The sequence below is a fragment of the Panthera pardus genome, unplaced genomic scaffold (assembly GCF_024362965.1).
Source record: "Panthera pardus isolate Hobbes unplaced genomic scaffold, ASM2436296v1 HiC_scaffold_8, whole genome shotgun sequence".
Lineage (NCBI taxonomy): Eukaryota > Metazoa > Chordata > Mammalia > Carnivora > Felidae > Panthera > Panthera pardus.
Window position 1 is genome coordinate 144,551,286 of NW_026527013.1, and position 11,913 is coordinate 144,563,198.

Below are 11,913 nucleotides of genomic sequence, written 5' to 3' on the forward strand. Positions count from 1 at the left end.
GAATTTCATAAGGGAAACCAGTGAGGATGAACTCTAGAGCTCAGAAACCCGAGGAAGGAGAGGAAGTCAAGGTAGGCTTTCCAGAGGAGGCCATGCTGAAACAAAATTCGGAGAACAGTCATTATCAAGCAAAGATCGCTCCAGGAGAAGGAACAGGACGGATGAAGTTTGGGGCCAGTGAGTGAGACCCACTTGTGAAATCAAAGAACGTTCAGAAGACAGATGGATGGTCAAGGTAGCAGTTAAGTGTGGGACAAGAGACCACGCACTGATCCTGAGAGGTCCCAAAGGCAACCAGGGAGGGAGAGCTGGGGCAGGCAGGTTGAGACTCAGAAAAAGGGACAGAATGGCTTGAGGATCCTTGTCTGCCAGCACGTCGAGGAGGGGGGTGTCCGGATCCAGGTGCCAGCAGCTTGGCCCTGGAGCGACCCTCCAAGGAGCGCGGGCGGGCAGGGAGAGGACCGAGAAGCTACCTATCGGTCGGCCCTACCGCGCCCTCGTTCGTACTTTGTTGACGGCCTGTGTCTGACCCGAACTTGAACTCCCGGAGGGCGCGGGCTGGGGAAGTTCCCGGGCCCCGCCGAGCACTTTGGCTTCGTGGGGAGGGGGTCTGGGGCTGTCAAATGACTATTTTGCGGTTCCAGATTGCCGAAGGAGCCCAGTAGTCGGTCCAGGCCACCGCTCGGCCTGCCGTTTCCCCCAGAGGCCTTGGGCAGCCCTGGGGGGCCCGGCCTGGCCCGCTCTGCAGCCCTCAGTCGCCGGGTCAGAGCCGGGGGCGCCCAGGGTGGTCCGGAGGGGCAGGGCGGGGCGCCGCCGGCGCGCAGAGGCTCGGCGGCCGCGATCCAGGGGCGGGGGCGGGTGATGCGGAAGTGCCAGGCGAGCGGGAGGCGCAGCTCCGGGAGAGCGCAGCTCGGCCCCGCCGCCCGGCCCGTGCTCCCGGGCGCAGCCACGCGGGTGCATCGGAGACAGGTAGGTCTCGGCCGCCCGCGCTCCTCTCCGCGCCCTGCGGGCACCGGCCGGCGGCGGGCGGGGAACGGAGGTACGGCGGGCGCGCGGGAGGGGTCCGCGTCCGGCTCCTCCGGGCGCTCTAGCTCCCGCGGTGGCGGGGGGCAGAGGGGGCGCCCACGGCAGGGCGTGCCCCTCCGGTCTGGCGGCCTCCAAGGTGCTTCCTACGTCCGGATCAGTCTGGGGTGCCTCACACCCGCAGCCTTCGTCCCTCAGGCACCCGGGGAGCCCGGGGACCGGCGGAGGGGTCACCGCTGTCAGGAGCCCCAAGTCAACTCTGCTCTCCCTCTGTCTCGCCGCCGCAAGGATGGGGAGCGCCCGGGCGCCCGACAGCGGTCTAGCTTGGGTCGTAGAGGGGTGAGCCCCTATTCCCCCCTTTTGCACGCTTCGCATCTCTTCCCCGGGCACCTGCCAATGACGGGAATTCGGGCAGAGTGTGTGGGAAGATGGTGTCGGGTGGAGGCGCCGTCTTTTGACTAGTGGCCGAGAACAAGAGGCACTGACCCTCGTAGCAGAGAAGAATCACGGGGCGCACTTCTTGGACTAGTTTCCTTACATACTTCCCTCGAACTTAAAAACAAAACGAGTCTAAAAGTAGAGGGAAAGTGAGATGACTGTGGCCGACGCGGGTAGAAGGTGCCCGCCACCGCGCGCAGTACTCTCTGGGCAGTCTCTGAGCAGGGGCAGGGGATGGGCGGCGGGCACGGCAGGGTGGGGGAAGAGACAGGGGGCGCCATCAGCCCGCGGAGCGTTCCAAGAGGCAGAAGCTGAGCCCGCGCCCCGGGGGTGGATCCGCGGGATTGGCCGGGGCTCCCCGCGCGCCCCAAACGGGGATAAGTGACCAGGACCTGCCAGGACGCAGGCGGGGCCGATGGAGGAGAATAGAGGGGCAGCAAGGCCACAAGCATCGTCCCGCCCTCCCTGGAACTAGCCGGTGGGGGCGCTAAGGCTCTGTCAAGTGCAGGGAGGCACTGGGAAACCACCCTTTTTTGCCTAAAGGCCTTACTTTGGGGTTTCCCCCTGCGCCCTGGCCTTCCCCTGAAGGAAGCCTAGAGAGGCATCTGGGCCTCAGCTTGTCTCGGGATGTGGTCAACTCACCTGGAGGCGGTGGGATTTAGGGTCACGCCAGGCGCAGGGAACCCTTTGCCTTAGCCCTGAACTTCGTGTGGGATTTACCGGGAGGCTGTGTGAATCAGACAGGTAGCAAGGGGCTTGCTGCTCCTCCCACTACCGGGCTGCAGAGCTCCTCCCCTAGGGGGTCCCTGGTTTCCGCAGGGTTCCGGGCTCCTCAGGTGGTTGGCTCCGGGGATTCCAGGGCCTTGGTGTGAATTGTGGGGCTTTCCTACCCCAGCAGAGGTTCCTGGGCTGCCCTTCTCGATGCTTCACTGTTACAGAATTCACCCATAAGGGCTTTCTCAGGTCCTCAGCAGCCCACACCTTTTCCTTATTTCCATGGAAACTGATGCAGGTTCTTCTGGCTTTCCCCACTCTCCGGGGCTCAAATCCTAGGTGTGGGGGCCGCAGAAATGTCACCCCAAGTCTCCAGAAGGCACACGTGTTCAGCTGTCAATGAGTCAGGGCAGACCCCCTGGTCAAGCCCCGCCTCTACTGAAAAATCAAGTCCTCCCACCGGCAGAGCACAGTGTGGATGGACTTTCTGAGAGCTGTGCTATAGCTCCTGAGGTGCCCGGGAAGTCTGGGCCACTATTTCTACCTGGAGGGAAAGTGGGACGGGGCCCAAACGCATTGAAATTCAGAACTCTTGGCATTAGGATAGTCTGAATCAGATCTAAGCCCACCTCTAGGCAGGAGGAAGCCTCGTTGGGAAACACACTGAGCCTGGGCCTGGTGCACCCGAGGCAGAAGATCTTTCTTTGGCCTGCCTGCCGGATACCCTCCCTTGGCCCTGGCTGCTTGTTATGGGAGCCTTTTCTCCATACTCCCCTCCTTAGAATACCCGAAGCGATTGTGCATTACTGCCGTGAATAATTTCAACATCTTTCTACTGAACAGCACTGCTGGGCCAGGCTAGGCGGCCGGGGAGGGAGTCACCCTAACTTCCTCCTTGCCCTGGGCAGAGAGAGGAGTAGGCCTGTCTGGTGTCCCAGCTCCATCACCCCTGGCGCAGCTGCGGGCCTGACCGTGTCGGGGGCTGGTCGTCAGGGAAGCTTGTCTTCCCCTCTGGGTCACCAGAGCTTTCCTCTGTCCACTTCACATAGCCAGAATGGCAGCTCTTGGTGGCTATCACCGGTCATTCTAGGACCACGGCCTCTCGTCTGAGGATGCGGGTGGGAGCTACAAATACAAATGTGGGTGGGGATGGGTGAGGCCATCCCCAAAGCTGTGAACCACACCAAGTGTACAGTGACCGTCAGCGGGGGACTGGGGAATGGGCTACGGGGTGAGGGATTGAGAATTTGGTCTTGGGGACCCAAACGTGAATTTTTCCATGTAGCTTTCCCCCAGTTCACAGTGAGTCAGATTTCCGAGTTGTCTGTTCTGGCCACTTTCATTTCCCCTGGGGCTGGGTGGAGGCTGGTGTAGAAAGGGGAACTGAACCCTCAATCTTTTAAGGCCTGGGGGCAGGGCTGGGGGCTCTCCTAAACTCCCTGTCCTAGCCCAGAGCTGGGCACTGCCCTGAGGAGAGGCCCGCAGATGGAGACGTCTTAGCAGCGTGGAGGTGGCGCTTAGCAACCACAGCCAAAAAGGTACTGGGCAGGGAAACCGAGGTCAGGGCTCCCAGCAGGCCTGGAATGATAGGGTCCAGGCCTGAGAGATCATCTTGGTCAATCTGCCACCTAGGGCAGGCCACCTGGAAGCCCACCTGGGCGTAGGTACCCCCCAGAAACCAGTGGCTCCCAGGCCGAGCCTATTGATTGCATAGCTTTAGCTGTTAACATTTTTTTCAACCTGGGTCTAGTCTGCCTCAGTGGAGGCTGTCCAGGTATTGACTCAAACCCTAGTCCTTTTGTCACATGGTGGTGCCACAAAGGATAGGTCTTGTCCCTACCCACTAATCCAGACGCCCTAGTTCCTTCAGCCATTCCTTCCCTGACAGGCCTGCCCCCCCTTGGACCCTCGCCTGTGTCACAGCCCCAGCGGCCTTCCTCTTATGTCTGGTCTTAACCCCCCTCAGAGGAGAGAGCAGGGCTGGTCGGGGAGAAGTAGCTGGAGGACAGAAGCTTCCAACATCTGAGGTATATCAGTTGGGTGGTATTTCTCAAGTCCCACTTAAGGCTGCTGCCCTGGTGAGGCAGGAGGTAGACTGAGTGGGCTGATGGGATTTCTCTCAAGATGTCCAGGTGTGGGGAAGCTTCATCCTTGGAGGGAAACTGAGGAAGAAAGGAAGCTCTGAAGAGTGGGTGTGAAAACCCTTCCTCCATTCACATGCTGGGACTTGGTCTTTGGCCAAGTTTCCTAGAAGGGGGCATAGTGAGGGAGTTCTCCGGATAAGGACAGGGAGGGCAGAAGGGGTGGGGAGAGGAGGGGAGCAGGGTGGGGCAGGAAGAAAGCTAAGCAAGGAAGTGGCATCCGCTGCAGATGGCCTTCGGTTTGACCCCACACCGAGCTCTGGAGCGCCTGTTGCACCGGTTTGCCCCATCTGAAGCAAGGGGACTGGCTTTTTGTCCCCGTGTATCAGTCACTCACCGGCTGTGGGCTGCCTAGCCGTGGAGTGAGGCAGCAATGGGCCGCCCTGTGCCTTTTGGGCCACTGCGGCCTCACGGCAGCTGGGGAATTGATGCCCCACCTGGTAAAGCATGCCTGGCCGGGGCACGCATGCATCCCCTCTATCTGAACCCCACCCCCTCTCCCACCTCCCAAACACAAAGCAGATGCAGTGACCCTGTGACCAGAAAGCTGACAGCTGGAAAAGAGAATTGGCCGTGAGCATCTGGGCAGACCAGAGAGGAAGAGGAAGCCAGCAAATCCCTGGCTTGGCCCCCTGCACATCTTCCTGCTGCAGGGAGCGGCCAGCTGCAGAGCTTCTGATGTCCCCCTCTGGCTTTCTCCTGCAGATCCCTTTGCCATGAACCAGCCGGCCCCCAGGCCTCCCCCTCCACCCCGCCGTGTGCGACTCAAGCCCTGGCTGGTGGCCCAGGTGAACAGCTGCCAGTACCCAGGGCTTCAGTGGGTCAATGGGGAGAGGAAATTCTTCTACATCCCCTGGCGCCATGCCACACGGCACGGCCCCAGCCAGGACGGAGATAATACCATCTTCAAGGTAAGCCCAGGATGGGGGTACTCCTGGACTTCTGATGCACCCCCTCCCTAGAAGAGGACCTCCCCATACATCTTAAACTGACCGCTGTCCCAGCTGCCTTGCTGCAGGCGACCCCAGGCTTGGACTAAGGGGATGCAGGCATAACCACCGTGTGCCTTTTTTTTTTTCTAACGGAGCCAAGAGGTGCCCCTAAAGTGTGCTTTAAAAAAAATTTTTTTTTTTATGTTTATTTGTTTATGAGAGAGAGAGTGTGTGTGTGTGAGAGAGAGAGCAAGGGAGGAAGAGAGAGAGAGAGGGAGACAGAGTATCTGAAGCGGGTTCTATGCTGACAGCAGAGAGCCCGATACCGGGCTCAAACCCATGAACTGTGCAATCGTGACCTGAGCCTAAGTCGGACGCTTAACTGACTGAGCCACCCAGGCACCCCTGCAGTGTGCCTTTTTTTAACCTTGTGCCCAGAGCAAGGTGGGGACTGAAAGGCCCCCAGGAGACCTTCCTGTAACTCCTCCTCCTCCCTTTTCTTGTCACTTTCTCATCACACGAGTATGTGTGCAGTGTGCGTGTTTGGAGTGCACATAACAACTATGGATATTTTTTGCTTGTATGTTCAGTTTTCTGCATGTGTGTCTATAAAATTCAAAAATGGAATCAACCTGGAATATCCTGCACTTTTCACCATCCAACATTGGAACCAGCTTTCCTCTGCCCTAAATGCCACATCACTTTCCGTGACCAGTGCGGGGCTTAGCAGTTTAGATATCCAAACCCAGTTTTTGGACACTTCACATTGCTTAGTGCTTAGTGTTTCAGTGTCGAAGACCCGTTGCCACGGATACCCTCTAAACTCTTACCCTTTGTACATCTTAAATGATTTTCTTTGGGATTAGTTCCTAGAGTTCAACATTGCTGCGTCGAAGAGAATCCTTATTTTTAAACATTTGGATAGGGTCTCCTTAGTCTTTGCAGGTTGATATTTACCCTTTGAAGGTTCTTTTCAAATCTGTTTCTTATTTTTGATGAGGTAACACAATTCAAAATTTAAAAAGTGTAAAATGGTTTGCAGCAAAGTCTCCCTCCCACCCCTGTCTTCAGCCACCCATTCCCTCCCTGGAGGCAGTTAGTATTGTCAGTGTCTTGTTTATCCTTCCTGAGAGATTTTTGTGCATGTGTGCAGATATGTACCTATCTTTTCTCCTGCTTTTCACAAAATCATAGGTGTATACATACCCTCCGGTACCTCGTATTTCTTGAAGATTATGACGTTAGGATATCAAAAGCCCCCCCCTCCTTTTTTTTCTTGCTGCCCACTATTCCGTTCTAAGGATTGGCCATAATTTAACTAGTTCCCATTGAGGGACATTTATTTGGGGTCTTCCGCTTTTACAAAGAGTGCTGCAATGAATAAACCTTGTTTATGTGCAGAATTTTGTGCGGATGCTTCTGTACCCCTAGGATAAATTCCTGGAAGTTGAATTGCTACGTTAAAGGGAAGAAACCTTTGTAATCCTGGTATTAGCCAACTGACCCTCAAAAATAATACCAACGGCTAAAGTGTATGGAGCCCATCCAAAGTGCAGGCACAGTTCTGAGTGCTTTATGGGCCTTGGAGTCTCTGCTACCACCCTGTGAGGTGGGCACTCTGATGAGGACATCACAGCAAAAAGAGGCAAAGTGACATGCCCCTGGCACAAAGCTGGTGGGTGGCAGTTTCCAGATTCAAACCCGGTCCCACTCCAGATCCTATGTTCTCATCCACCATTCTCCTTAGAGATTTTACCTTATTTACCCTTGCAGGAGCAGTGGATAAGATGCCTTTCAAAGCACTTAGGTTTCCTTTAGTTTCTTGGAGCCCTAAGGGCTGGGAAGGCCTAGAGTCGTATCCCTACCTTGCAGAGGGACACTCAGGTCAGGCTGTGTGTCCCTGAAGGTCTCACTGGCTCAGCAGTGACTCCCAGAGGCCAGGAGGAGCTGGGGCTTTGGTGAGGGTCGAGGTTCTCTGTGGTTGCCTTATCTTTTCTTCCTGCCCAGGCCTGGGCCAAGGAGACAGGAAAGTACACCGAAGGGGTGGATGAGGCAGACCCGGCCAAGTGGAAGGCCAACCTGCGCTGTGCCCTTAACAAGAGCCGTGACTTCCGCCTCATCTATGATGGACCCCGGGACATGCCACCTCAGCCCTACAAGATCTACGAGGTCTGCTCTAATGGCCACGCTCCTGCAGGTATCACCCCTGACCCCATGGGCCACCTAAGGAAACTGTGCGGGAAGGCCCAGGGCCCTGGGCCTGCGAGGTCATTACACCCCGGGCTTCCAGGAGTGGCCTGCGACGGACCATTTGTGAGGCCCGGGATGGCTTGGCACAGACCAGGCTTTGTGTCTATCTTGCTCACCTTGCCCTTGTTCTTGGCTCCAGTGAGTGTAGGTCTAGTGGCCTAAGGAGCTTAGTGCCATGGGGTCGGAGAGGTCCTTAGTGATTCCTGGTGGCTGTGTGGCCTTCCACCTTCCTGTTTGGGCAGCTCTCGGCAGGGAAGAAGCCACAGCAGGAGCTGCCCCATGGAGCCCTGATGGCCTTCTCCCATCTCCTCCTCCTCCTCCACTGACTGCGTTTCTGTTTTTGTTTTCTCTCCCTGCTCTGCAGAGTCACAGCCCAGTGAGGATTACGCTTTTGGTGCAGGAGAGGAGGAGGAGGAGGAAGAGGAAGAGGTGAGCTCCGGGCCACTCTTGGCAGTGTCTGCCTGCACTGACATGCTGGGCCTTGTTATGGCCTTTCTGCTGTCCTGCTCTGCTTTAGGATTAAGCGGCCCCTTTCCTCCGGGGCCCTACTGCCCTTTCTGTAGCTCTTCTCTGGAGCTTCTTCTTGGGAGTTCTGATAGGAACACAGTCAGCACCCTGAATCTCCTTAGGGTTTTGTTGGTACAAAACATGACCAGATGTCATCTGACACACCCTCAGGAGTTGGGGCTGAGTAGGTATTACTACCTGTAGAAGGCAGATGAGGAAACGGAGGCCCTGAGAGCTCACTGACCTGCCTGGGAGGGCAGAGCTGGGACTGGAGGCAGGGTCTGGCCTTGCTAAGCTGAACACTGGGGAATTGCCTTTTGTGGTGCTCATGTGTTATTTCTTTAGCATCAGATCAATTCATTAACCTGGCCTCCCTTCTCTCTCTCTCTGGCCTCTTCCCTTCTCCTTTGCCTGTCTTCTCTTCAGCTCCAGAGGATGTTACCAAGCCTGAGCCTCACAGGTGGGGCTGGGAGGTGGTGTGGTTGGGGGCCTAGAGTAAGGAGAAGCTGCAGGTACCACAGGCACCTGGGAGGGGGCTGAAGGGAGGCCCAGGGCCAAGAGTAGGTGGGCCTAGGGGGCAGTTACCAGAAGTGGCATTAAAGCTCTGTTTGCCCCCACCCTCTGTAGAAGCAGTGCAACCTGGCCCCCCCATGGCACCCTATTCCTTACCCAAAGAGGATGTCAAGTGGCCACCCACTCTCCAGCCACCTGTGGTGCTGGGCCCTCCTGCACCAGACCCCAGCCTCCTGGGCCCCACCCCTGGCAACCCTGCTGGCTTTGGGGAGCTTCTCCCTGCGGTCCTGCCGAGCCTGCAGCCTGGGTCCCTGGCTGCCAGCCTGCCCCCCACAGGCGAACAACTCCTGCCCGACCTGCTGATCAGCCCCCACATGCTGCCTTGTAAGGACCCACAGGAGAGCGGGGGGGGGGGGGGGGGGGGGGTGGTGGTTGCTGTGTCCAAAAACAGTGCTGGGGGGGGGGGGTTGGTTTGCAAGAAGGGTGGAGGATGAAGAGCAAAGATGCTCAAGCCAGTCCCTCCTTGGGTGGGGGGTAGATCTAAGTGGGAGAGCTGACGAGATGGCCTGGCTGCTGGGCAGAGAGCAAGTCAGTGGGCTGCAGAATGAGGCGGCACAGGGCTCACAGACTGGGTGGGCCTGCCCTCTGCCCCACAGTGACTGACCTGGAGATCAAGTTCCAGTACCGGGGGCGGCCACCCCGTGCCCTCACCATCAGCAACCCACAGGGCTGCCGGCTCTTCTACAGCCAGCTGGAGGCCACCCAAGAGCAGGTAGAGCTCTTTGGCCCCGTGAGCCTGGAGCAAGTGCGCTTCCCCAGCCCTGAGGACATCCCCAGCGACAAGCAACGCTTCTACACAAACCAGTTGCTGGATGTCCTGGACCGCGGGCTTATACTCCAGCTGCAAGGCCAAGATCTGTATGCCATCCGCCTGTGCCAGTGCAAGGTGTTCTGGAGCGGGCCCTGTGCCTCAGCCCACGGCTCACAGCCCAACCCCATCCAGCGGGAGGTCAAAACCAAGCTCTTCAGCCTGGAGCATTTTCTCAATGGTGAGGGACCCACATTATGTTCCTCCTGGCTTCCTGTCGCCCGGGAGCATGGTTCTAGCCTCTAAGGGTCTTGATCTTGCTGCAGAGCTCATCCTGTTCCAGAAGGGCCAGACCAACACCCCGCCACCATTTGAGATCTTCTTCTGCTTTGGGGAGGAGTGGCCTGACCTCAAACCCCGAGAGAAGAAGCTCATCACTGTACAGGTATACCACCATCTCCTCTCTCAAGCCCCCACTCTGCTTTGGCTTGAATATTGGGAAATCCTGGGGCTCAGCTCTTGCCCCAGGGTGGAGGCTCAGGGCTCTCTGAGCAGTGTGAACTTGGCGGCCAAAGATAATCAAGGCCCGCCCAGGGCTGTCCACACGTAACTAGCCTTTGTATGAAGGAGAAATTGGTAGCCCTTCTTCCTGATGGATGCCTCAGGCACAACTAGATTTGACAGTCCCGCCAAGGTTCTCCTGTCCCTCTTTGCCTCCCAGGTGGTGCCTGTAGCAGCTCGGCTGTTGCTGGAAATGTTCTCAGGGGAGCTTTCTTGGTCAGCTGATAGTATCCGGCTACAGATCTCAAACCCAGACCTCAAAGACCACATGGTGGAACAGTTCAAGGAGCTCCATCACATCTGGCAGTCCCAGCAGCAGTTGCAGCCTGTGGCCCAGGCCCCTCCTGTGGCAGGTCTTGGTGCTGGCCAGGGGGCCTGGCCCATGCACCCAGTCGGCATGCAACAATGAGACTGCGGATAGTGACTGGCATGGGCTTCCCAGGTGTCTGTGTGGATTCATGTGGAGGTGCAATGGCCCCAGTTGGCACCTGACTGGCTTGCAGGTCCTCTTTCTGGGTCTTCTGGAAGTGGATTTGTGCTAAGGAGAGGCAAGAGAGCTCTGTGTTCCAGGCTCTCCTCGCAGCATCTGAGGGAAGCTAGAAGCCACTTTTGCTTTCAGGGCTCAGTCTTCCTGGATGTGCCTCGCCTCTGCTCACTCTGGAGGAACTCCGCCATCAGCCCCGGTGAGCAGAGAACTCCCCCAATCCTAGGGGCCTAGCTGAGAGGGATCTGTCCCAGAGTGGCCCACCCTTGTGGTTGCCCCCCAAGTCCTCAGGCAAAAACAGTCAAGTGCTGTGGGCCATGCTCTCTCAACAGGGCATGGGCCTGATCTGATTTGGGGGTTCCCTAGTTTGAGCCTCACACCCTCATATCTGAGACAGATATGCACATAGGTATTATACCAGATGCTTAAGGCTGGCAGCTACCTCCTTGAAAGAACATGGAATAGAAGTGGAATTTTATGTATTTTTCAGTTAATAAATATTGAAAAGATCCAGTCGCTTCCATGCTGTTCTACCAGACCCGATTTCTGATATCAGCTGGCTCTATTTCCCCTAGCACCTGCCCTCCATCTCTGGGGCCATGACACAGGGCGGGTCTGCCTTCTAGGCTGATGAGTCAGTAGGGCGCCAGGAGCACTGAACTGGCTGGCTTTGCTTTCCAGGAGGAAGCTAGCTGAAGTAAGGGTGTGGATTTTTAAATGTATGCAGCCTAAGATCCTGTCCAAGTCAAACTCTGAGTACAACCGATGTTATGCAGGAAGGTTTGTTTCGTTGGTTTCAATATTAGATAGAGCTCTGCAGTCAAGCTTATTAGCTTAAAACCCAATTACTTTAACATACTGAATGATCCTATTGATATAAAACTAAAGAAAATGCAAACTAATCTACAGTGACAGAAAGCAGATCAGTGCCTACTTGAGCATGGGGTGGATGGTAAGAGGCATGAGGAAACTTTTGGGAGTAAAGGTATGTTCACTATCTTGTGTTAATGGTTTCATGGGTGTATCCTATGTCAAAGCTTATCAGCTGTATAACTTCAATATGTGCAGCTTATTCTATGTCAAGCATACTGCAATACAGGTTTCTTTTTTTCAAAGACCAAATATTGTACTCAGTAGGTTAGGAATTAATCCATCTACTTGGGTGGCCACAGGAGAAAGAATATACGTACCACAAATGTAGCATGAGCTTTAGGGTGAACTAGAAGAATAAAAGATGCAGAATGAGCCACTCCCCTGAAATATGAAGGGTCCGTGGCACCAAGAGCAGGGGCCTGCTGTTTAAACTCCATAGGCAGCCGTCTACCAGGTAGTGGCTAAGACTGCTCACTCGTGTCGTCTAGCTGTGTCATTTCAGAGCTCTGAGGCAGTAAAAGGAAGGAAAAACAAACACTGATTAAATTTTAAAAATTTATTTCTTTTCTTTTTTTTTTTTTTTTGTTTGTTTTGTTGCTGTTGATTTGTTCTTGAGATGGCTGTAACACCAGACAGAACAGTGCCCTCAAATCTAACACCTGTGCAGGG

General features: G+C 55.9%; 1 protein-coding gene across 2 annotated transcripts; it reads left to right on the top strand.

The window, feature by feature from the left end:
* Positions 1-663: 663 nt before the first annotated feature.
* On the top strand, positions 664-10,884 carry IRF5 (interferon regulatory factor 5). 2 transcript variants are annotated; one of them, XM_019452701.2, is made up of 9 exons: positions 664-969; positions 5,022-5,227; positions 7,256-7,445; positions 7,863-7,927; positions 8,432-8,465; positions 8,633-8,902; positions 9,175-9,567; positions 9,653-9,771; positions 10,048-10,884. In XM_019452701.2, exons 2-9 carry the CDS (start codon positions 5,033-5,035, stop codon positions 10,294-10,296), a joined length of 1,515 nt encoding a protein of 504 aa, XP_019308246.2. In that variant the 5' UTR covers positions 664-969; positions 5,022-5,032; the 3' UTR covers positions 10,297-10,884. The 2 variants fall into 2 exon arrangements, with proteins under 2 accessions (XP_019308246.2, XP_019308245.2); XM_019452700.2 differs by lacking the exon at positions 664-969 and adding an exon at positions 2,197-3,713.
* Positions 10,885-11,913: the final 1,029 nt, after the last annotated feature.

Excerpts from the sequence above, each read along its gene's own strand:
- IRF5 (XM_019452701.2), top strand. The coding sequence starts at position 5,033 with ATGAACCAGCCGGCCCCCAGGCCTCCCCCTCCACCCCGCCGTGTGCGA. Across the intron at positions 7,446-7,862 it reads TAATGGCCACGCTCCTGCAG|AGTCACAGCCCAGTGAGGAT; the intron begins GTATCACCCCTG and ends CCTGCTCTGCAG. Across the intron at positions 9,568-9,652 it reads CCTGGAGCATTTTCTCAATG|AGCTCATCCTGTTCCAGAAG; the intron begins GTGAGGGACCCA and ends ATCTTGCTGCAG.